General features: G+C 35.6%; 3 protein-coding genes across 4 annotated transcripts; all 3 read right to left on the bottom strand.

The window, feature by feature from the left end:
* Nucleotides 1-268: 268 nt before the first annotated feature.
* LOC306897556 (obscurin-like) lies at nt 269-11,494 on the bottom strand. 2 transcript variants are annotated; one of them, XM_079462388.1, is made up of 13 exons: nt 11,393-11,494; nt 10,978-11,274; nt 10,560-10,886; nt 6,149-6,457; nt 5,734-6,048; nt 4,783-5,094; nt 4,390-4,671; nt 4,007-4,309; nt 3,643-3,915; nt 3,288-3,563; nt 2,623-2,721; nt 2,087-2,130; nt 269-1,998 (listed from the first exon to the last, which is right to left on the bottom strand). In XM_079462388.1, the coding sequence occupies exons 1-13, from the start codon at nt 11,430-11,432 to the stop codon at nt 1,702-1,704; spliced, it is 3,174 nt and encodes a 1,057-aa protein (XP_079318514.1). In that variant the 5' UTR covers nt 11,433-11,494; the 3' UTR covers nt 269-1,701. The 2 variants fall into 2 exon arrangements, with proteins under 2 accessions (XP_079318514.1, XP_079318515.1); XM_079462389.1 differs by lacking the exons at nt 10,560-10,886; nt 10,978-11,274; nt 11,393-11,494 and adding exons at nt 6,549-6,851; nt 6,970-7,089.
* A 1,531-nt stretch (nt 11,495-13,025) lies between these two features.
* LOC306897559 (polymeric immunoglobulin receptor-like) lies at nt 13,026-16,192 on the bottom strand. Its single transcript, XM_079462393.1, has 5 exons — nt 15,940-16,192; nt 15,574-15,846; nt 15,222-15,494; nt 13,852-13,974; nt 13,026-13,430 (listed from the first exon to the last, which is right to left on the bottom strand). Coding segments are annotated over exons 1-5 (846 nt in total). The 5' UTR covers nt 15,941-16,192; the 3' UTR covers nt 13,026-13,254.
* A 4,854-nt stretch (nt 16,193-21,046) lies between these two features.
* On the bottom strand, nt 21,047-24,675 carry LOC306897073 (polymeric immunoglobulin receptor-like; the record flags this gene model as incomplete). The annotated part of the gene is made up of 7 exons (XM_079461549.1): nt 24,556-24,675; nt 24,141-24,437; nt 23,723-24,049; nt 23,307-23,618; nt 22,952-23,227; nt 21,283-21,402; nt 21,047-21,201 (listed from the first exon to the last, which is right to left on the bottom strand). Exons 1-7 carry the CDS (start codon nt 24,593-24,595, stop codon nt 21,047-21,049), a joined length of 1,527 nt encoding a protein of 508 aa, XP_079317675.1. The 5' UTR covers nt 24,596-24,675.
* Between the last annotated feature and the right edge of the window lie 1,907 nt (nt 24,676-26,582).

Raw genomic sequence — 26,582 nt, forward strand, 5'->3', positions numbered from 1 at the left:
TTCAAGTCCTCTTTTCATTTAAATCCTGTACATCAAAATGTTTCTTTAAGGTGGTGAACATGCAAAACATCGGTCCCTTATTGTTTATTTAAAATACACGCAGTACGACATTCTGACTAGATATCTCTACTTTTCAAGGTATTAGAGCATGGTTTGGTTCTAACAAATTGTACATAATACATGTGTTTTTTATCACAGAAGATAGAAAACATTATGTTAAATGAAGTAATGTTAAGGACAGTTAAATCCAGCAATAAGAAGCAATTGCCCACATGTATTCTTTTAATAAATGCAAAACAAACAATTATAGAATACTAAAATCTCAAACATTATTTTGTCTGTTTATGTTTTAATCGTTCTTGAGAAAAATAAGAACGTTCAAAGATAAATATAATCTCTAGACATTACAGAACATGACACTTCTGAACCCAGAACAGAAACTACTTTGGCCGCCACTCCACTTACTGTTAAAGACATCTGCAGTTCCCTTTCTAATTTCTAGGAAATCCAACCAAGTCATGGACTCACCATATTATTTTACTAAACACATATCAAGAATCATCATGCAAATCTCAACAATGGTGACATGCACCGTGCCGTAGTGCATAATAAAATAATATCTGTAGTTTTCAGTCACATGACCTTCCTGGGGGTTCGCGGGTAAAGAAAGCAGCACATTTCATTTAGGCAATACAAGCGTTTTGTGACATATTAATATATATTTACTGAGGCCCCATTGGACACATTAGGTCTGAATGTTAGTTCAAACGGTTTGTGACAATGTGAAATAATACAATCTCAAACGTTTCTTTTCTTAAAATTGTTAAAGTATAATATTTTTGTAGTGAATTCTGGATCATGTAAACTGGATAATGTTTTATCTTTAAAATACAGATAGAGATAAGATTTCTTAACCAAAGAAAGAAATGCCCATTTTTGGAACGATTGAGAATCCTGTTCCAATCTTGTAAACATATAAATAACCAAAAAGGACTTTTTATTCAAAAAAGCTTGAATAATCAAACTTTTCAGGCGCAAGGGATTATGGGTATTCCTAGTTCATTGCACTGGAAATGTATGTTTGGTGCACTTCATTTTTAGTTAGTTTGCACAACTCAGATTTCCATTCACACTTTTGCATACTTTTCAGCTTTTCTTGTAATTTATATTTTTGTTGCATGGACTAAGGATTTTAAGTTAAGATAAAAATGTGAATTATTTAACATAATACAATATGGCTGTTGAGAAAACAAATCACTTTTTAGGGTTAAGATACTTAGAAGAATGTAGGAAATTTGCGCCATTGACTACCATAGTATTTTTGTATTTTTAGTAAAAAAAATACGGTTTGTGTTTTTTTGTTTTGTGGAAGGTCGTTACTAAAATGTAACTTACTATCATTTTCTGATAATTTCTTCCGTTTTATTATCAGCTAGGCAAATGTCCCTAAACATCAGAACTGAAGGTGGTTTTAATGGCATGTTTGAAATTGACCAGCAGGGGGAGACAAACATAAACAGATCATGTACAGTAAATACAGTAAGGACATAAATGAGGCTGCTGTAATGATTACAGGTCTGGACCGGCATAAAGTTCTTCAATGGGTTAAATGTGTCTGTAATGTGATTTCTTATGATATATATTAAACACGCAATAAAAACACTACAAGGTCTATAAATAACAAACAAATACAAAAAGCTTTTACTTGAGTCTTGTGTTGCGATTGATAGTGGCGTACTCTGTTGCAATCTGGTCCTTACAGAAGGTGACTGTAGCATCACTGACAGAATCTTCATGCTTGTTGAAACTGACAGCAGCGTACAGCACATCATCAGAGGGGATTGTGGGTAATTTTACAGTAGAATATATCATTTGTGGATGAGGAGTGTTTGATGGGATCCCAACAGTGGAATACATCACATCTTCTGTATGGTGTGAGGCCAAACGCTCCATTCTGAGGTCTTGAACATTCTCATAGTCACAGGCAGCATCAGACACCTGAAAATGTTTCATTATATCTGTGAGGATGTTTTTAAAAATATCTGATCATCACCTGTATAGCCAGACGTCTACACACACAGCTCACCTCTCCAGTCGTCTGCTGTCTTCTCCCTGTCTGGCCATTTGTGCCTGTGTGGAACACAATAATAGTACAAATACAAAAAATAAAACATGTATTGTTATACATTTATTTATCATACCTTACATGCTTGATATGTACATAAGTAAACTGTTATTCATTTGCTGGCTTAAATAAAAAGATGAAAAACCTTAAAATTGTAGAGAAATAAGTGATTAAATTTTAAGTTATTTTAACCTAATATTTTCAATATTAGACTAGTAAAACTGTACGTTGCTGTAATTGGTTAGAGTATTAAGGTAATGTAACGTAAAACATGATGAAGAATTTATCATCAGATCATCACATTACAAGCGTTCCAATTTGTACTTTTTTGTTTGCTATTTTTAATTTTCCATTAACGTCCTTGCAGCGTCTCATCAAATTTACATGAAATGGCGAAAACATCTTGTGATTAAAAACAGAAGGGGAAGTTGAAACTGTACCAGGTCCCATAAGACCAGCACAGACTGTTAAAAAGTGTGTGTGTGTTTGTGCCTCACCTCGAGTCTTGAGATATCGAAATTTACATAATATAAGGATCAATGCTCCTATCAGCAATGGAGTCACACAGCTACCAGCGATGATCTTTTCAAAAACACCTGAAGAACAGACAAACACGCAAATGTACGAAGTTTCACAAATTTGAAGATTATAAAATCGAATTTGGAGAACGAGTTAAAAAAACAAAGCACACCATGTTGAATAAACTCAAACTCAAAGCAGTTAAATGTCATTACTGCCTTTCAATCTCAATTATTCAAAACATCCCATGCACTTCAATAATGTATGTGACACATACTGCGTGAATCTATAATCTCAATCCCAAATCTATTAAACATCTTCAGAGTCTGATGGTTTGAGTTCATTTGCAACTGTGAATTTCCTACAATCTATTTCTGGCTGTAGATTTTTCTCACTTCTGTTTTCTAAGCAGAAGACAACCTGATGCTCATGTATGGGTGGATGCTCATTTCCCATTTCAGTTTCATGGTTAGAGATGGGATAAAGTGTAGTTTTATTACACAAAGTCACAGTCAACATATGGACCCAGACTCTCTCAGTATCACTATTTAAACCTGATTTGAAGCTTACACAGGATTTTGCTGATTTCTTAATGTATAGATAACCAACAGCCTATATTTGGTTCTGAGAATGTAACACTTACTTCTTTTCACCTCTAGATGCACTTTAGTGATGATGTGAGATCCACACCAGTATATCCCAGAATGCTCTTCTCTCAGATGACTGATGTTTACAGTAAAGACTCCAGTAGACGTTTCATCACTTAAAGAGAATCCATCATCTCTGACTGACTGTGATGAAACTCCATCATTGACACACATTGAGACTTCATGTGCTTTACAGAAGACTTTCTGATATTCAGCGTGATGTTTGCACTCCATTGACATGTTGTCTCCTTTACGCTTATTCAAGAGAAGTTCTTTAAAGAAGAAATAATAAAGATTCACATTCAAACAAAGTCAGTTTTTATATTAATTATTAGTGAAAATGTGTCTCACCCTGTTTGATGATAATAATGAGATGAGTGTAAAGATAAATCACGTCTGTTTCTGATGTCACTGCACAGCTGTATTTCCCAGCATCCTCTGCTGTCAGTCCAGTGATGTTCACACTAAACACACTTGCTGTCGTGTCATCATTCAGACTCAATCTGTTCATCTCCATGAGAGTTTTTATATCTGTAAAATTCTTCAACAGTTTCTTTGACGTCGATTTATAGATGGGATCATAAGGACAGATGATCTGAACAGATCCTCCTTCATCTCCAAACACTGGGCACAGAAAACACAGTAATGAGATTGATTTGACTATTTATAATGAAAAATCAAACGCTTACAAAAATTAAAGAGAGAATGGACTCACTGATGAGTTTGAGTTGAACTTTAGTGGTGAGAGAGATGAAAGTGAAATCTGTGTGACTGGTTTCTGCTCCACACCAGTAAACTCCAGCATCTCTCACTGTCACATTACTGATGATCACAGTAAAAACACTTTTATCAGAGAAATCATTTAGTTTCACTTCAGATCTGCTGACGGTTTGACAGATGTGATTTTCATCCTCTTTACAGAAGAACTTTGGACTGAATTTATGTTCCTCTGGGATCTGACAGGTTATATTCACTTCATCACCAACAGAAACAGATTTGTTCAGTCTCTCTGTAAATGCTGTCAACCAGACGAATCAAACATGAGAAACTTGAACATTCGAAATAGACCAGAAATCATTTATTTGTGAAATTTCTCACCGTCTTGAACCTTCAGTCGGACTTCCATGTAGTGAGATGCATTCACTCCACACCTGTATGTTCCAGCATGTCCAGCGTTCAGCTTTCTAAAATACACCATCAAGACTCCTGATCTGGTGTCATCATATAGACAAACATCTCCGTTGTCCATCCATTGATCCTGAAGAAATCCATCAGATTCTTTAAAGACATATTTGGGATTGTTTTTGTATTGTTGGTCATGACACTTGAAGATGATTTGACCTCCTAAGTAGCCTGTCATTCTGACCACACCCACTTTATCTGTCAATCAAAAGTTATGTTAATTTACGTTACACTTTTTTACCTCAACATCTCTATCTCTGTACAGATGTTTGTGGCTAAATCAAATATAGTTCATCTGAATGAACTCACTGATGAGTTTAAGTTGAACTTTAGTGGTGAGAGAGATGAAAGTGAAATCTGTGTGACTGGTTTCTGTTCCACACCAGTAAACTCCAGCATCTCTCACTGTCACATTACTGATGATCACAGTAAAAACACTTTTATCAGAGAAATCATTTAGTTTCACTTCAGATCTGCTGACGGTTTGACAGATGTGATTTTCATCCTCTTTACAGAAGAACTTTGGACTGGATTTATGTTCCTCTGGGATCTGACAGGTTATATTCACTTCATCACCAACAGAAACAGATTTATTCACCCGCCAGTGAGACAAAACTGCATCTATAAGACATGAAATAACACATATTCAAATCTATACAGCAAAACCTCAAGTTTTAAACTAACATTTTTTGTGATTATATAATTCTCACTCTGAGTGTCAAAAAGTAACACTGAAGCAGAGGTAAAGTTAATGAAATAATTAGTGTGAATAATGAAGTGATGACTGTTCGATAACAAACACAATCACTTATGGAAACCTGAATAATGAGAAGTCAATCTAATAGCCTTTAGGTTGGCTCTTAATCTTTGTTAGTTGTCATATAGTTTTTTAGAGGTGTGATTCAAACAGCTGAACAATAGCAAATTATTTTGGAACATATCTAACGCATCATCAAATGTGAGAAGATTTGAGACTTACAATGTAGTTAATTTTCTTAACTTAGTTGTGTGCCTCAGCTGTCTAATAACAGCCTTTAAGAAAGCTACACAATTTTACAAAAAAATACTAATATTAATAAAAATCTTTCATAAATGAAGAATCTGCTTATGAATCTCCATATTGGTGAAAAAAGTTAGATCGTTAACTTTTGTTGAGATTCATACACTGATTCTTCATGTTAAATGAAATGCAGTATGTGCTCTTAACCATTGAGAATGAACTTTCATTATGGAACATGTTACTGTAGCGCTGCTTCTCACCGTCTTTAACCTGGAGCTGGACTTGAGTGAATGTGTCAGTATATTGAGATGGATTCACTCCACACTTGTATGTTCCAGCATGTCCAGCGTTCAGCTCTCTAAAATACACCATCAAGACTCCTGATCTGGTGTCATCATACAGACAAACATCTCCATTGTCCGTCCATTGATCCTGAACTGATGGATACTTCCTCTCACAACATACATCTGATTCTTTACTCACATATTTTGTGTTGCTTTTGTATTGATGGGGATGACACTTGAAGATGAGTCCACCTGCTGAGTATCCGCTCGCTCTGACCACACCCACTTTACCTGTCAATCACAAATATCATATGAGAATAAATCAATGTCTTCAGCAAACACAGACTGTGTGAATTTACAGCAGATGTTATTGAGAGTTTCTTCTACTCACTCATAATGTGAAGATGAACAGCAGTGAGAATAGAGTAACTGTTGGAGAATCTAACTCCACATAAATAAACTCCTGCATCTTCAGATCTCACATCAGTCATTCTAACACTCAAGATGTTTTTATATGTTTTATCAGAAATACTAAATCTCTCTTTGTTCTTCCACGTTCTGTGGATAAACTCAATGGAGTCGTTCCCCTCTTTAAATATGATCTTCTCATGAGTTTTATAATCTTGTGAATATTGACAGGTGAAGTTTGCAGTTTGTCCAGTATTCACCATCACTGTCTGTGACGCCCCACAACATGAATCTGTCAATCACATATGAAGACATTTATTTCACAATCATCAGAAGCTTTGACATGATCAGCAGATCCTTCACTCATGTTTATAATAACTCACCTTCTTTCACTTTCAGATTCATAACAACAGACCATTTGTTATAAACACCAATCCGGTATGTTCCAGAATCCTGTGTGTTGAGATCTCTGATGAAGATCATTAGATCTCCATAGGTGTCACTATACAGAGTGAATCTTCCTTCATTAATCGATTTATACTCTTTCTTGTTATATATTAGGTCATTCCATCTATTCAAATGCTGCTTTCTTAGATATTGTTTATAGTCATTGCCCCAAAGTTTCCTTGAATCCACAAGAACACTTCCTCCAGAATATCCAATCACATTAAAGCATCTCACAGCACCTGTCAATCAGATTGATAGTGTCAGAAAGCTCATCTAGTCCTTTCATTTGTGTGTCCAGTGATATAAATGAGTGAAATAAGTGTATGATGACATGATGAGAAAGAGAAAAGTTGTGACCTGAGATGATGAAGAAAGTGAAGATGAGGAGGATGTTCATTGTGAGTTCAGCTTCACAGCAGCTCTGTTGATCTTCTTGATGCTGAATGTTGTCTGTGTGTCTCTACATGTGACTGTTTCACTTTCTTCCTCTTTCTTCAGCTCTTATCAGTGATCATCAGCTTTACAGGCCCCGCCCACTATCACCAGTGACTCAACACGTCGTTCATCACACTGGTACAGCGCCTCTAATGGATATTAATCCCTCACACTCATTTAAATTGATTTGTGATCAAAAAGCACCGCTCACACAAAGAAGATAAGAGATAATTTATACTTTATACAATTTATCTTAACAAACTATAATCTTATCATAGTATATACATATATTAGTCATAAAAACGTCATACACCTCAGCATCTATCCAGTTACATGAGCTCATTCAGTGTTTCATTATAGTGTGAAATGGTCACGTGACACACTGTCAGTGGTTTGTGTAATGACTAATAATATCCAGCAGGGGGAGTAAAATACACACATGATGTTGATTTGACTTGATGTTTTACTATTAGAATGTATTAGACATGATTTCTCTCAGTGTTTCAGCACATATACAGATGTAGTATATAAGTCCTCACACTGACCACTAAACACATCTGATGAACACACACCACTCATATCATACAATAGACTTTAATGACACATCACACCTGAAATAAAAAATACAGTTTATTAATGAAATACATGAGTCTACAAACACATAAATGATGAGCTCATTAACACAAGAACATAAATGAAGTGAATGTGAACACAACATTAGCAAGTCTTGGATAAGATTAAATTCATGCACACAACCGAGATGAGCTGCAAGAATAAAGTTATAATAAAATGCTATTTCTCACAAGCTCTCAGTAACTTTGATCTGCTGTAGAAATCGGAAGAGATGAAAGATACACATGAGAAGATTCAGAGAGGAGTGAACATGTGAAGTGTTTTATTCACACAGATCACAGGGGATTGTGCATTAAAGGTGTTGTTCATAGATCAGAGCGGGCTGTCGAATCGTCTCTCTGACCCGGAAGACTCAACACAACATGTGACACAGAAGCAACTTCATTCTTCTGTATTATTTCCAACGTCATTAAACATTATGTGTGTTTCACTTCATCTGTGTGATGCTTCAGTTTGATTTCTGATGAATCCTAAATTCAGCAGCAGCATTATTGTTTTCATCAGCAGCAGAACACTCACAGATATGACGATGATGTTGAAGAAATCTGAAACTAAAACAATCACACACAAAAATCACTTTTACACAAACTGTAAAGATCAACGTTTGGAGATGGTGTGTGATGAAAACTATGATTGAATTATGAATGAATTTAATATTTACATTTTGACCAAGTCTGAGAAATTCATAGCTGGCGGCTGCTTTGTACAGAAATGTATATGACTATTAAAAAACAATAATGAAGCGTAAACTTCAGACCAAGCAAATCAAACAAATTCATAAAAACGATCCAGCTCATGAAAGAGTTCAGGATTGTCATGAGATTGATTCTGTTCTCATCTATCATTTTTTGTTTAAATGTCTTTGTTTTTGAAGAGTTGATCTTCTGTATTAGTTTTCTTCTCTTTCTGTTCACGTTTCTCCTGTCGTTCAGGTCTGATGTGGTTTCCTGAGTAACTGCTCACAGTCAAACTAAACTCAAACTTCATTTGTGGTTTAGATCTGGTATGAGAAATTGACCCTCTTCATCGTGCAAACATGAACATGGTTGCATCTAATAACGCTGCAAACTTCAGCAAGCTGCTCTTCAGAGTCATGCACAACCGCAGCCGTTGACTTCACATCTACTGCTGGTGCAGATTAAAAGTGTCAAAAGCTCACAAATGTGCCGAGCGATTCAGAACCGCACATAACAAAATGACCAAAGAACACGAAACACGAAAACTGTTTATTAAAATCCATCATTCTGTTTAAAGCATCTGTGGTTCAATCTAAAGCTCTGAAATGAACTTGTGTTCAAAATAAGAAAATCACACAAAATGTTTTCGAATGAAGAACTTTTTTCCTCCGCTAAGTGAAATAAACGAGTCCTAACTTCCTGATAAACTGGCGCCATACATCACAAAAAGAAAGAAAAAAGGTCTGCACTATAAAAAACTATTATTAAGGTTTTAAAAGGGCGATTAAAAACAAATGTTTCTGCTTTTTACTTTTATCAGTGTATCAATTCTGTCAGCAGTTACATTTGAGAAGCAGAACTATCTTCAGGCGTTTATTCGTCTTTCTTATGAAAGCTGTATTGCTAAAGACCTTCATAATATAATTTTAATTTCATAAATGAGGATGAAAAATGTATGTTTACTAACAATTTTACAGTGTTTATCCATACTGTTTACTGACAAATTCTGACAAAAGAAAAGATTTTCACTGTTTATTTCACAGGCATTTTTTACAGTGTACATTGCAGTCCACCAAATCTAACCATGAAAATGTGTGCAATAAAAGAGGCAATAATGTAAAAATAAAATGTTTGATATATAACAACAAATCACTTTTTATTGACAGACAGCATATTATAGCAGATTTTTGGTGATGTGATATCCCAAAATGTGCCTAATAGGTGAATTAGAACTAAATGTACGCCTATTGCCTCAGCCAGTTTAGTAAGAGCCAGTGTGCTGGTGAAATATATTATTTATCACATACGCTGCTTCATGACTTTGACCAAATCTTATTGGTGACGCATTAGTGCATACTAGTGTGAGAGAATCGGCATACAGATATGACATCTTAAACAGTTTTTGATATCAAGTTGACATGATGCAAGTGAAATTTAATTCTCTCACCTCTGGTGACGTTTAGATGCACTTTAGTGATGATGTGAGATCCACACCAGTATATCCCAGAATGCTCTTCTCTCAGATGACTGATGTTTACAGTAAAGACTCCAGTAGATGTTTCATCACTTAAAGAGAATCCATCATCTCTGACTGACTGTGATGAAACTCCATCATTGACACACATTGAGACTTCATGTGCTTTACAGAAGACTTTCTGATATTCAGCGTGATGTTTGCACTCCATTGACATGTTGTCTCCTTCACTCTTATTCAAGAGAAGTTCTTTAAAGAAGAAATAATAAAGATTCACATTCAAACAAAGTCAGTTTTTATATTCATTATTAGTGAAAATGTGTCTCACCCTGTTTGATGATAATAATGAGATGAGTGTAAAGATAAATCACGTCTGTTTCTGATGTCACTGCACAGCAGTATTTCCCAGAATCCTCTGCTGTCAGTCCAGTGATGTTCACACTAAACACACTTGCTGTCGTGTCATCATTCAGACTCAATCTGTTCATCTCAGTTTTATTCTGGTCTCTCACAGTCTTCATGAGAGTGTTTTCATCTGCAGTGGAGGTCTTCAACAGATACTTTGACGTTGATTTATAGATGGGATCATAAGGACAGATGATCTGAGCAGATCCTCCTTCATCTCCAAACACTGGAGGCACTTCACACACACAAACATAAACATCATCAATACAAACACAGACTGTGTTGATTTACACCAGATGTTATTGAGAGTTTCTTCTACTCACTCATAATGTGAAGATGAACAGCAGTGAGAATAGAGTAACTGTAGGAGTCTCTGTAGATCTGAACTCCACATAAATAAACTCCTGCATCTTCTGATCTCACATCAGACATTCTCACACTCAAGAGATTGTTTTGTGCGTCATCATGAATGTTCAGTCTTTCCTTCTTTTTCTTTATATTAGTAGTGGAAAAAACTGTCTCAATCATTTCATTTCCTTTTTTCAAAAATATCTTGTCATGAGTTTTATCATCTTGTGGACATTGATAGGTGAAGTTTGTAGTTTGTCCAGTATTCACCATCACTGTCTGTGACGCCCCACAACATGAATCTGTCAATCACATATGAAGACATTTATTTCACAATCATCAGAAGCTTTGACATGATCAGCAGATCCTTCACTCATGTTTATAATAACTCACCTTCTTTCACATTCAGATTCATATCAATAGACCATTTGTCATCAAACTCAATCCGGTATGTTCCAGAATCCTGTGTGTTCACATCTCTGATCAGGATAATTAAATATCCTTTCTTATCACAAAACAGAGTGAATCGTCCTTTATTAATCCAGCGTTTATTTTTGTTATAGCTGATTATGTTTTTGTGGGGGTTGAGTTGAGTCATGTATTTAAAACAGTCTTTACACCAAAGTTTCTGTGAATCCACAAGAACACTTCCTCCAGAATATCCAATCACATCGATGCATCTCACAGCACCTGTCAATCAGATTGATAGTGTCAGAAAGCTCATCTAGTCCTTTCATTTGTGTGTCCAGTGATATAAATGAGTGAAATAAGTGTATGATGACATGATGAGAAAGAGAAAAGTTGTGACCTGAGATGATGAAGAAAGTGAAGATGAGGATGATGTTCATTGTGAGTTCAGCTTCACAGCAGCTCTGTTGATCTTCTTGATGCTGAATGTTGTCTGTGTGTCTCTACATGTGACTGTATGTCACTTTCTTCCTCTTTCTTCAGCTCATATCAGTGATCATCAGCTTTACAGGCCCCGCCCACTATCACCAGTGACTCAACGCGTCATTCATCACACTCACACAGCGCCTCTATCTGGTGTGTTATTTTCTTTTGAAATGTATATTCTCACACATTTAATGTACAAAACGTCTCAGACAAAACATTGCTCGACAGAATTAATGTTACTGTAGTTTTCTGCTGGTTTTAGAGGCCATCACTGATACACAAACATCCAAATTAGACAATATGTTGTAATTTTTAACATTTTAGTGTTGATGGATACACAACATACCTGATAAAGTTTTATTGTATATCACACATACATTGAAATATCTGTTTACCTTCAGAAAATCACCGTAATGGATGAATAAGTACAAACGTGCAATAATAATAATTTCCAAACAATAAACTACACGTTTATTATTAACCTACACGAAATACTCACGAAGAAGATCAGAACTTTTGTCTTTTTAATGGATGCTTAATAAACTTCGTTGTAATGTTAAACGATTGATAAACACTCGCTCCTCCCTTCATCACTGACGTCATCATAATGGCTGCCATCTCTAGCAACGACATTTCAAAATACACGGAACGGAACAGACATGATAAATCTTAGAAAAGTAAAAAATATAACAATGTGAATTGAACTACATATCATGGCTACGTCAAGTCTGTCTGCTACAAGCATAGTGTGATCTGACAGCTTTAAATAATCGTGTATCATGCAGGTCAATTATATAAGAAACAAAGACAAAGAAACAACTTTAGAGTGAAATTATTTCAATATTCCACTAGACGGCGCTAGAAGATCGACGTGCAAATGTGCCAACATTAGCATTGCTTTATGGGAACAAAACATGTTTAAAACATTGTGTATATAGAAATATTTTCAGAATTTTCAATTATTCAACAGGCTAAGCACTGAATAAAACATTTGATAAAGATTTCACACGGACACCACAGAGTTTTGTGAGATATGTATTGAGAAAAACAAATGTTTTCTAAAACTAAAAGCAACACAGATCTCTTCTGTGGATCATATGTGATTGATGTGATTGGAGTGTTGTGATGTGACTGTTGTGTGTGTGTGTGTGTGTGTGTGTGTGTGTGATGTTTGCAGTTGTGATGTGTGTGTGATCAGCATCAGTGAGTTCAGCACCGCGGACAGCAGCAGTCAGTCAGATCTCTTACTATCATTCACCTCTAGATGGCGCCACAACATCCATTCACAATTGAATCTGATGCAAAACAAAAGCAGCGATCAGTAACCATCACATGCACAGAGACAGAAGAGCCTCATGGAAACTTTTGTGACTATTTTTAAACCATTTCCTGTTTTTAATCTCACCTTCGTCTGACTCACATGTTTGTTTGTCTCAAGAAACACAACCGTGACATCTGCCTGATTTGATCACAGGCATAAAACAGCGAGTGAAAGAAAAGAGAATTCATCTTTCATATTAATAATTCATCACCAGAAGAAGACAGATTAGAAGGTTTATTGTCATGTGCTTATGAAGCCAGTAAACTTAGATAAAGCCAGTTTAAAAGCAAAAAAGCCAATTGTAAAATTAAGAGCGACTTTTTAAGAAGTTTTATAAAATGCAGCAAAAGGCACTGTGGTTTGTTTGCATTGGAAATGGTGAAAAGCTCATTTGTCTCTTACAAGTTTATTCAAAACCTGTACAGTACTGTAAATATTCAAATATTATAGTCTGTTTAAATACATGTATTAGTTGAGTCTTGTGTGTGTCTGACAGTTGCGTAGTCTGTTAAAATCTGCTCTTTACTGAAGGCGACTGTAACATCACTGACAGAATCTTCATGCTCGTGAAAACTGACAGCAGCGTACAGAACATTATCAGAGGAGGGGATTGTGGGTAATGATCCTAGACCTGGGAGAGAAAAAATGGTTACCCGCAGTCTAGAAACAGAAGAGAGAATATGAATCTAAATGCAGCTGATGAATGTTTAATAAATCTAAAACATGTAACAGAAACCTGAAATTGCAAAAACAACAAAAAAGGACAAATATAAACTACACAATTAGTATGTAAAATCACCAACAAGGACTATGGAAAAGACAGGGGTATAAATACACAAATTACTGAGGGCTAACAAGACACACATGGGAGCCAATGAACAAATAGAACTGCAAAGAACTACAACATAACATAGGAAACAGGAACTAAGGAATACATACTAAAAGTCCACAACAACCAGTGGAAACAAGAGACAGATACATGAAGAATTTGTTTTAATAGTTATTTTATTCTATTTTGCTATTACTGGCAGTGATGTGGGTGTGATCATCACCTGGTGTCTTGTTGTGTTTGAATTTATAAACTATAATCAGAGTGATTCCTCCAATCAGGAGCAGAATCACACAAACACACAGAACAGCGATCATCATCATCTTCATCACTGAGGAATCTGAAACTAAACAAAATAGTAACAGGTGAGATTCTATACAATTATTTGAAGAACATTTTCACCCAGAGCATATTTTTTATGTTTTTGCAGCTCAGTTGATAAAAGATTGTGCCAGCATGAATATGAATGTACATATTCCTAAAAGCAAAACAATTTATAGATTTACACTCTACATATCTTTGATCTAAAGCATCTGACAAATGCATAAATGTAAATGTAAGCATGAATGTAGATTGAAAGCTAAACGAAACTCCATAAATAATCTACAGTATTTCACAACTTTACTCCCTTCATAATAACATAAGTGTTTTATAAAACAATGGTTTATGTTGTGTAGACTTCACACAACCTCTGTTCTTATTTCTCTCTGTTCATGTGGTTTAACTGTTTGTTTCCTGAATGTGTTTGTTAAACCTTCACAGCTCAAATACATTTACAAGCCGGAACCTTCAACTGTTTTCTGTGGTCGGAAGAAAACACGTCAGTTCATCACACAAACAGACCTCCAGCGTTTCTCAGACACTCTGTCACCAAACATAACAGATTTGATATAAAGATATGATGATTACTCTTTATGAATACTGATTTAAAATAATCTGATTATTGGTCATTCGTTATTATCTTTAAGGGCAGTGGAGGTTTCACAGGTCAGACAGAGACAAATACAGAAGTGATCGTTAAAAAAACTGAAAATGAAATAAACTGTTACTGTAAAGAATCCAACACTAAATATTATTTTTTCAGATTAATTGACAGCATTTAAAAGACCAAAATATGATATAAAATTAATCATAATGACCTAAAAACTTAAGCAATTGTTTTATTGTAAAGATTTAAATAACTTCTGTCCCATAATATAAGTTTATATTGTTTATATAACAATTGTTTATAAGTTTATATAAGTAAATACTGTGTATTTCATCAGTAAATAAAATTATTAAAAAAACATGAAATAGTTACAAACTTTTGTCATTCACTGCAGGACATCAGCACAGAAATTAAAGTCACTGATTTAAAAATGATCTGAAATGATCAAAACCGCAACTCAATGCAATGGCAACTACATCTTTAAGCATAAATTGCTAATAAATCAATGTTATGCTTTATATACTGTAAATACTGTGTGTAGATAAAAACACTACGGTGTAAACAGCAATATTAGTTCTTCTGAAGCAATAACACATTAAGGAAATATAACTGTTTGTCTGGCTGATGATGAGGCTAATAAGATTTACGAAACCAAATTCTCTCACCTCTGGTGACGTTTAGATGCACTTTAGTAATGATGTGAGATCCACACCAGTATATCCCAGAATGCTCTTCTCTCAGATGACTGATGTTTACAGTAAAGACTCCAGTAGATGTTTCATCACTTAAAGAGAATCCATCATCTCTGACTGACTGTGAAACTCCATCATTGACACACATTGAGACTTCATGTGCTTTACAGAAGACTTTCTGATATTCAGCGTGATGTTTGCACTCCATTGACATGTTGTCTCCTTCACTCTTATACAAGAGAAGTTCTTTAAAGAAGAAATAATAAAGATTCACATTCAAACAAAGTCAGTTTTTATATTAATTATTAGTGAAAATGTGTCTCACCCTGTTTGATGATAATAATGAGATGACTGTAAAGATAAATCACGTCTGTTTCTGATGTCACTGCACAGCTGTATTTCCCAGCATCCTCTGCTGTCAGTCCAGTGATGTTCACACTAAACACACTTGCTGTCGTGTCATCATTCAGACTCAATCTGTTCATCTCCATGAGAGTTTTTATATCTGTAAAATTCTTCAACAGTTTCTTTGACTTTGATTTATAGATGGGATCATAAGGACAGATGATCTGAGCAGATCCTCCTTCATCTCCAAACACTGGAGGCACAGAAAACACAGTAATGAGATTGATTTGTGAATATATATAGTGATAAAAAGCAATGACAAAATATAAAGAGAGAATGGACTCACTGATGAGTTTGAGTTGAACTTTAGTGGTGAGAGAGATGAAAGTGAAATCTGTGTGACTGGTTTCTGTTCCACACCAGTAAACTCCAGCATCTCTCACTGTCACATTACTGATGATCACAGTAAAAACACTTTTATCAGAGAAATCATTTAGTTTCACTTCAGATCTGCTGACGGTTTGACAGATGTGATTTTCATCCTCTTTACAGAAGAACTTTGGACTGAATTTATGTTCCTCTGGGATCTGACAGGTAATATTCACTTCATCACCAACAGAAACAGATTTATTCACCCACCAATGAGAAAAAACTGCATCTATAAGACATGAAATAACACATGTTAAATTCTACTTGATATTTCAATGACTGTGAAATTGATAAATGATTGCTTTTGTATTGATGGTGATGACACTTGAAGATGAGTCCACCTGCTGAGTATCCGCTCGCTCTGACCACACCCACTTTACCTGTCAATCACAAATATCATATGAAAATTAATGTCTACATCAAATATTACAGCAGCAAACACAGACTGTGTTGATTTACAGCAGATGTTATTGAGAGTTTCTTCTACTCACTCATAATGTGAAGATGAACAGCAGTAAGAATAGAGTAACTGTAGGAGTCTCTGTAGATCTGAACTCCACATAAATAATCTCCTGCATCTTCTGATCTCACATCAGTCATTCTCACACTAAAGATTTTATTATTTTTGTCATCAGAAATACTAAATCTCTCTTTGTTCTTCCATGTGCTGTGGATAAACTCAATGGAGTCTTTCCCCTCTTTAAATATGATCTTGTCATTATTTTTATAATCTTGTGAATATTGACAGATGAAGTTTGTAGTTTGTCCAGTATTCACCATCACTGTCTGTGACGCCCCACAACATAAATCTGTCAATCAAATATGAAGACATTTATTTCACAATCATCAGAAGCTTTGACATGATCAGCAGATCCTTCACTCATGTTTATAATAACTCACCTTCTTTCACATTCAGATTCATATCAATAGACCATTTACCAGAAACACCAATCAAGTATGTTCCAGAATCCTGTGTGTTGAGATCTCTGATGAAGATCTTGAGGGCTTTAGATTCATTACAAAATAGAGTAAATCTACCTTTATTTATCCATGCATTGTGTTTTTCACTATTAATTAAAATTTTCAATTCATCTGGGTGCTTCTTGTATAGATATTGTGTATAGTCATTGCCCCAACGTTTTTGTGAATCCACAAGAACACTTCCTCCAGAATATCCAATCACATCAAAGCATCTCACAGCACCTGTCAATCAGATTGATAGTGTCAGAAAGCTCATCTAGTCCTTTCATTTGTGTGTCCAGTGATATAAATGAGTGAAATAAGTGTATGATGACATGATGAGAAAGAGAAAAGTTGTGACCTGAGATGATGAAGAAAGTGAAGATGAGGAGGATGTTCATTGTGAGTTCAGCTTCACAGCAGCTCTGATGATCTTCTTGATGCTGAATGTTGTCTGTGTGTCTCTACATGTGACTGTTTCACTTTCTTCCTCCTTCTTCAGCTCTTATCAGTGATCATCAGCTTTACAGGCCCCGCCCACTATCACCAGTGACTCAACACGTCATTCATCACACTAAAATAGTGCCCTCTAGTGGACACTCAAATAATCAAGTTTATTAGTTTCAGTTTTTTGTGATATTCAGCTGTGATCACGTGACACACTGTCCAAGGTTTGTGTCATGACTAACAATAAACAGCAGGAGGAGTGAAATAAACACACATGATGTTGATTTGAAGTTTTAATAGAATGTATTTGTCATGATTTCTCTCAGTGTTTGAATACATATTAGTCATCACAATGACCGGTAAACACACCTGATCACTTAACACAACATTCATATCATACAATAGACTTCTTATTACACACATAACACCTGAAATAACATGAAATATACGATTCTAGTACAAACACATGCATCAGCCTATTAACAAAAGAATATGAATGAACGGTAAATGAAAAACTCGGATCACGTCAAATTTATCCACAATTCGGAGATGAGATGTTTTTATAAAAATATCTTTACACAAGTTAGTATTTGCAGTACGTACAAAGATGAAGTAGGTGAAACTTCAGAATATTCAGAGAGGTGTGAACAGCTCAAGACAAATGTCACACGGTCATTTTACCATCTCTAAACACACTTTACACTTATATACGCTTTATGGTTTTGTGTCGTGTCTAGTTTATGTTTGCAGTGGAAACTTGTATTCTAGAAGTGTCATTTAATGGTTTGTGCTTCCTGTTTTAATCACACCACACCAAGAGCTCTTTACACATACTGAAGTTTTTTAGATGCAATGCACCTCCGATATTTGAAGAATATAGTAGAGATGAATAAACACAACCAAAGATGATTGAACAGGTAAGAATAAACCTGTCAAGCTTCTCACCGTAGGACAGTGGGTGAACATCTCATTAGTAGCTTTGTATGGTTATTTGGAATCTGTTGCCATTAAAACTTGCATCATGTGCAACAATGTGTATGTGATATCAAAAGCACAGATGTGTTCACACATGCAGATCCTTCATAGCATCACAGTTCTTAAGTTTGTTGCATTAAGAAGCAATGCATTGAAAAACTGTCCTAAAAAGTCCCATCTGTGTGTGTTTTGGTTATGTAACCTTAAAAATCTCATATGACCTCCTCAGTCATTTTATCCTGTTTATCTGTGGGGGGAATTTAGTGATATATTTAAAACAATCTTAACATTATGATTTCCTTAAAGAAACATGGACCCTTCCTCCAGAATATCACATCAAAGCTTCTCACTGCAACTCAGTGGTAAGAGCATTGCGTTAACAACGCAAGGTTGTGGGTTCAATTGCAGGGGATTGCAGATACCTATGTATAAATGTATAGGATAATGCAATGTCATTCATCACACGTCATTCATCACACGCACACAGTGCCTCTAGCAGGTACTAAGAACATGTACAAATGGATATTCTCACAAATTGAATGTACAAAAAGTTTCAGACAAAACACTCTCTTACAGAATGTATGTCACATGTAGTTGACTACAGAGTTTTTAAAGGTCATAACTGGAGATATTAAAGAGCTCCTCAAATAATATTCCAACATTACATAAACTTATACTGTCCTCGCAAGAGCTGAATATTAAGTAAAATAAAGTACAAACGTGCAATTCTGATTTCCGAACCATAAACTATGACTACACAAGTGTTTTATTAGTTTACACAAAATAGTTATGATTAATTTCAGACATTTGCCTTTTTTTGATGGGCGATCTGTCTCTCGGTTTATACGCGGGTCGCAAGCATCTTATTAAGGTGCGATTCCTAGTACCGGGATATGGAACTTCAGAGCTTTATATACTTAGTCAAAAAAAACGCTATAATCTTTAAGAAAGAAAAAAGGTTCTTCATCACACTCCCCCATTTTCTCACCCGTCCCGAAAATCCCTTTCAAACTCCATTCTAGTCCCAACCCCTTTCAAAGGTTTTTGCAATAAAACGGGAGAGAGACAGGTCTGTAACTGTCGGTAGTAGAGGGGTCCAATGTGTGTTTCTTCAAAAGGGGCGTGACCTGGGCCCCAGGTTCAGCACCGCGGACAGCAGCAGTCAGTCAGAACTCTTACTATCATTCACCTCTAGATGGCGCCACAACATTAATTCACATCATCACGTCTGTGTTAAGTGTGTGTACTGCTGTAAAGATTCATTATTGAACACATTATTATTATTATAAACAAATAATAAAAGAGGAATCACACATTTAAACTATTTAAAAATAGACTGTCCAAATTTAAGCAAATGTAAAAACAAATTCAGTGACCAATAAATCAAAACAAGGATTCAAACAAAAACTTCTCTCAAAGGGGCAAACAAACAAGACCCAAGATAATAAAAACGTTAAGTCCAAAAACAATGTAAACAAGGGACTCCTCACACAAAACACGGGGGAATTACAAACAAGGGTAGGCAAGGCACAAGGTAAGCGTACACGGGCAGGTGACGGGAATGAAACACTGATGGGGAGATTACTGGGGAACAAGAGGGCAGGAACAGGAGAAACACGTGGCGCAAAGTAACCACAATAGCCACGTGTCTTCCAAACATAACAAAACAGGCACAAAGACATGGTACTGTCATGACTCTGTCCACAAAACTCATGACAAGGAGGACAGAGTCATGTCAGTAACTAGCTCAATGCTGAGAGAGAAGAGCTGTGGAAACTTTTGAGACTATTTTTGAAACCATAAACCATTTCCTGTTTTTAATCTCACCTTCATCTGACTCACATGTTTGATTGTCACAAGAAACGCAACTGTGACATCTGCCTTATATGATCAAAAGAATTAAACAGCAAAGAAAAGAAAAGCACAAGAGTTCGTCTTTCACATTAATAATCTTAATAATATATTTTTTAATTTGAGGTGTTTTTGATTAAAACAGTATAAGATATAATATAATATTAGGGATGTTACAATATAAAAATCTCACCGTATGATAATTCCACGGTACGGAATTTATTGCAATATTTAAAATGACCAATGACGACTTGGAAACGTGCCATAAGCATCTTCTTTTCTTTATCTAATCATAACTGTTGCTTAGAAGTATGAGTTGTAATATCAGATGGTCAAATGAACTAAAAATCCCTTTAAAAAAAACAATAGCACAAGATGTACCTTGCCAATCTTTTTTTTACTTTCTTTATGTTATGCCCGGAAGATCGTTTTAAAGAGTCATGTGACCACGATAATATTGAGACAATTTTGCTATTGCGATAACACGATATTGATAATATTGTATACAGCAAAAATTGCATTTGTAATATTAAAGGCATGCCAATATGTAAAAACAAGATACGTTCTCAATAAGTCGTTAGCTCATATTTCCAACATTTCTGAGGTTTTTCAATAGCTCAAGTTATTAAAATCTCAAATTAAAAACCAATTAAAGTGTTTTAACAGGTCTGTGCCAATGTTATGAGGTTTAACTGGCTATTTTACAGCAGATATTTAGGAGGATAATTAAATTGTAGGAAAAGATATTTGCAGTGGGACAGGTGAAGATAAAAGTTTGAATAATGTTTGTGTTATTCAAGTCTTGTGTTTTGACTGACAGAACTGTAAATCACGTCCTTACTGAAGGCGACTGAAGCATCACTGACAGAATCTTCATGCTTGTGGAAACTGACAGCAGCGTACAGAACATCATCAGAGGAGGGGATTGTGGGTAATGATCTAGGATCTGGGAGAGCATTGACAAAATTACTTTATTGTATATTTATTATCTGTTATCTTATATTTTATGTGTGTGTGTGATCATGACCTTGTGTCTTGTTGTGTCTGAATTTATAAACTATAATCAGAGTGATTCCTCCAATCAGCAGCAGAATCACACAAACACACACAATAATGATCATCATCTTTATCACTGAGGAATCTGAAACTAAACAAAATAATAACTATATACAGACACTTGAAGATATTTACACAAATACATATTTACACATTCAATATTTGACATATTTGTGAGTTTGATTCCAAGAAAACATAATATTGTTTAAAAACATGCACCTTAAATACGCTGCAAAACTCTTTGATTAAAAGTGTCGGCCAAAATCTAAACATGAATGTACAATAATACAAACTCCATTATGTTTTAAAGTATTTCACAAACAGTCTTTGTTGTTCTGTTCATCGCAATATTTGTGGATTGTTTTAAGTCCACACGTGATGTGTTAAATATAACAATATTTCCAGTGTTTGCATTTAACACTAAATGATAAGCTATCAATGTAGTTTTATAAAACAATAGTTTATCTTGTGCAGACTGCACATAACCTCTGTTCTTAAGTGTATTTATCTCTCTTCTTGTGGTCTCACTGTTGGTTTCCTGGATGTGTTCGTTAAACCTTCACGTCTTAAACAAATGTACACCATGAACTTTCAACTATTTTCTGTGGTCGGAAAATAACATGTCAGTTCATCACACAAACAGACCTCCAGCGTTTCTCAAAAACTAACACACTTCATATAAAACTATCACTACTTTAAGATTATTCTAAATTTATACTGATATAATCTGATTATTGGCTATAATGTAAAGCCAGCGGAGGTTTCACTGGACACAGCACAGAAATTATAATTTTTTATACCTCCAGGTATAAGTAACAATGAAGAATTGTCCACTGCATTAATAAGCAATGTTACATTGAATCAATAATATATCAATTTAATAAAACGGTCAGTTCTGGTCCTTGATTCTGATTGACTAAGCTGAATTCTAAAATGTTATAAAATACCCCGTTTCATAACGGCTGCCCGCATTACATAGCCTATGTATCACTTCATTTACTTTATTCTATGAAACCTTGCTACGCATATGGAATAACCGTTTCTTAGAAAAGCAATAAGCCCAGCAACTCAGAGGGTTACAGTCCATTTCATAACAGCTAAGGGAGTTTAGGCAGTCCGCTTCACATCGTGCCACATCGGCATTAGCTGTTATAAAATGCACGGCAACGCAAGGTTTATTGCTTTAATCTTTGCTATCTGGAAAGGCAGTTGAGCTACAGGAAAACTAAAAATCACAATGACCACAAAACTCAAGTTGACCCTGTCTGCTTAAAAGCTTCTCTTTCTCTTACATTGTCAATTTAAATGATTGTATAAAATATTCAATAGTTTAACTTTAGTCACTCACTGCAGGACAAGAGCACATAAAGTCACTGGTGCTTTTAATTTCAAAATTATTCACAAAATGATAAACTTTAAAATCTGTAAATTTGTGAAAATGGCAACTACATTTTAAGCATGAATGCAAACACTTCAGTGTGATAGTTTATATGCAATTATAAATTATAACTTTCAGTAAAAACCGTCATATTCATTCTCCATAATAACAAATTATTCAAACACATATGTGGAAGAGATGGAAAAATGAATGTGCTTGTCTGTCTAAAAATGATGCAAGTAAAGAAATTAAATTCTCTCACCTCTGGAGACGTTTAGATGCACTTTAGTGATCATGTTAGATCCACACCAGTATATCCCAGAATGCTCTTCTCTCAGATGACTGATGTTTACAGTAAAGACTCCAGTAGACGTTTCATCACTTAAAGAGAATCCATCATCTCTGACTGACTGTGATGAAACTCCATCATTGACACACATTGAGACTTCATGTGCTTTACAGAAGACTTTCTGATATTCAGCGTGATGTTTGCACTCCATTGACATGTTGTCTCCTTCACTCTTATTCAAGAGAAGTTCTTTAAAGAAGAAATAATAAAGATTCACATTCAAACAAAGTCAGTTTTTATATTCATTATTAGTGAAAATGTGTCTCACCCTGTTTGATGATAATAATGAGATGAGTGTAAAGATAAATCACGTCTGTTTCTAATGTCACTGCACAGCAGTATTTCCCAGAATCCTCTGCTGTCAGTCCAGTGATGTTCACACTGAACACACTTGCTGTCGTGTCATCATTCAGACTCAATCTGTTCATCTCCATTTCATTCTGGTCTCTCACAGTCTTCATGAGAGTGTTTTCATCTGCAGTGGAGGTCTTCAACAGATACTTTGACGTTGATGTATAGATGGGATCATAAGGACAGATGATCTGAGCAGATTTTCCTTCATCTCCAAACACTGGAGGGACTTCAAAAACACAAACATCATCCATTTTGGACACATGATAAAAAAAACTCAATGCAAATAACTAACAGCCACACCAGATGTTATTGAGAGTTTCTTCTACTCACTCATAATGTGAAGATGAACAGCAGTAAGAATAGAGTAACTGTAGGAGTCTCTGTAGATCTGAACTCCACATAAATAAACTCCTGCATCTTCTGATCTCACATCAGTCATTCTCACACTGAAGAGATTGTTTTGTGCGTCATCATGAATGTTCAGTCTTTCCTTCTTTTTCTTTATATTAGTAGTGGAAAAAACTGTCTCAATCATTTCATTTCCTTTTTTCAAAAATATCTTGTCATGAGTTTTATCATCTTGTGAATATTGACAGGTGAAGTTTGCAGTTTGTCCAGTATTCACCATCACTGTCTGTGACGCCCCACAACATGAATCTGTCAATCACATATGAAGACATTTATTTCACAATCATCAGAAGCTTTGACATGATCAGCAGATCCTTCTCTCATGTTTATAATAACTCACCTTCTTTCACATTCAGGTTCATATCAATAGACCATTTGTCATCAAACTCAATCCGGTATGATCCAGAATCCTGTGTGTTCACATCTCTGATCAGGATAATTAAATATCCTTTCTTATCACAAAACAGAGTGAATCGTCCTTTATTAATCCAGCGTTTATTTTTGTTATAGCTGATTATGTTTTTGTGGGGGTTGAGTTGAGTCATGTATTTAAAACAGTCTTTACACCAAAGTTTCTGTGAATCCACGAAAACACTTCCTCCAGAATATCCAATCACATCGATGCATCTCACAGCACCTGTCAATCAGATTGATAGTGTCAGAAAGCTCATCTAGTCCTTTCATTTGTGTGTCCAGTGATATAAATGAGTGAAATAAGTGTATGATGACATGATGAGAAAGAGAAAAGTTGTGACCTGAGATGATGAAGAAAGTGAAGATGAGGAGGAAGTTCATTGTGAGTTCAGCTTCACAGCAGCTCTGTTGATCTTCTTGATGCTGAATGTTGTCTGTGTGTCTCTACATGTGACTGTTTCACTTTCTTCCTCTTTCTTCAGCTCTTATGAGTGATCATCAGCTTTACTGGCCCCGCCCACTATCACCAATGAAACAGCGCCTCAAGCAGGTACTAAGAACGGTTTACAAATGGATATTCTCACAAAATGAATGTGCACATAGTTTCGGACAAAACAGTCTCTGACAGAATGTATGTCACATGTAGTTAACTGCAGATTTGATAGTTTTTAAAGGTCATAACTGAAGATATTAAAGAGCTCCTCAAATAACATTTAAACATTACATAAACTTCCCTTTACCTTCAGAATATCGCAAGAGCTGAATAACAAATAAAACAAAGTCCAAACGTGCAATTATGATTTCCTTGACTTATGCAACTTCAGAGCTTTACATAGTATTATTCGGGGGAAAGATATGGTCTCTATGCATTTGGAATATGCATCTATGCGTCCCACTTCAGCATCTCCCACTGCCGCATCCTGACGTCGTTCATCTTCATGCTCTTGAAAACTGACAGTGTACAGCATATCATCAGAGAAGGGGATTTTGGGTAATGATCCTGGACCGGGCAGAGAATTTTAAAAATGGTTACGTGCAGATTTTGTAAAAATAAACTATAGCAGATTTTCTTTACGTTATTAGTTGTCTTTGAGTTCTGCAAAATTTTGGAACAGGAAAAAAGTCTGCAAACACATATTTCTGATCTTGACAATTACACATTTGATGGTGTACACCTGCTAAAGTTTACTGGATACAGAATAGTGACATTTCTCTAATACTGTAGTTTTCAAAAGTCCTCATGCTCATGTCTTGTTGTGTTTGAATGTATAAACTATAATCACAGTGATTCCTCGAGTCAGCAGCAGAATCACAAAAAACACACAATAATCATCATCAGTGATGAATCTGAAACTAAAGAAAATTAATACAAATAAACAATAATAAACAGATCCACCTTCAGTCACATTTTAAATGTTTATTCTGAATGTACTGTGCATGAAGACACTATATTTTGTCATGAATCACAAAGATGGAGAACCCAAATGCAGGCAGCCAAAACAGGGATGACGGGGTTAACAAAGATTTTAATATTTAAATAAACACAAAACAAAAACCCACGAGGGGGTAAAACAAGACTAGATAAATAATAACAACTACAGGACACGGACTAACTAGACTGAACAAAATAAAATACTAAGACAAGACTAGACTAGACTAACTTACAAGGTAACAATAATTCAAGATACAAATAAACCAACAAACAGGTAGCGCATGGGAAAGGCAAACAACTTACAGAATACAATGAACGAGCACAGGACTATAGACAAGAGGAGGCTTTAAAGGGAAACAAACACAGGATAATTGAACAAGGGGCAGGTGTAGGTAATGAGACACTAATGGGAAGGCTAACGAGACAAAAGGGCGGGAAACACTGACGAGACACGAGAAAGCACATGGCATGTCAGAATCAAAACAAAGCCATGTCTTTCTCACACAAAACCTAAGGCTATGCCATGACTCCGCTGCAAGACCAAAAATAAACATGACATGATAGCGGAATCATGACATAAGCCCCCCCTTAAATGAACACCTCCAGGTGTTCATCAAGGGGTAGACTAACAAGACAAGACAGACTGGGAACACGACAATACAAGGCAAAACAAAGAAAACAATATCAGGGGCAAACAAGCAAGCAAAATCACAGGGTTGGGGTGAGACAATAAAAATAATAAACATGGGAGGGGGGGTGGGGGAACAACAAAGTTCACGGGAGGGTGTCCAAGAGGGTAGGGATAGGGTGGGACAGTCCTAGTTCCCGGGGGCGCTCGCGAGCGTGGAATCCCAGGGGACTTGATGGGAGAAGTCCTCGGGGGAACTGTTCTTGTTCCCGGCTTGAAGGCCGGCTGAGCCGCAGGCTTGAAGGCCG

This window comes from Barbatula barbatula (assembly GCF_947034865.1).
Source record: "Barbatula barbatula genome assembly, chromosome: 8".
Taxonomy (NCBI): domain Eukaryota; kingdom Metazoa; phylum Chordata; class Actinopteri; order Cypriniformes; family Nemacheilidae; genus Barbatula; species Barbatula barbatula.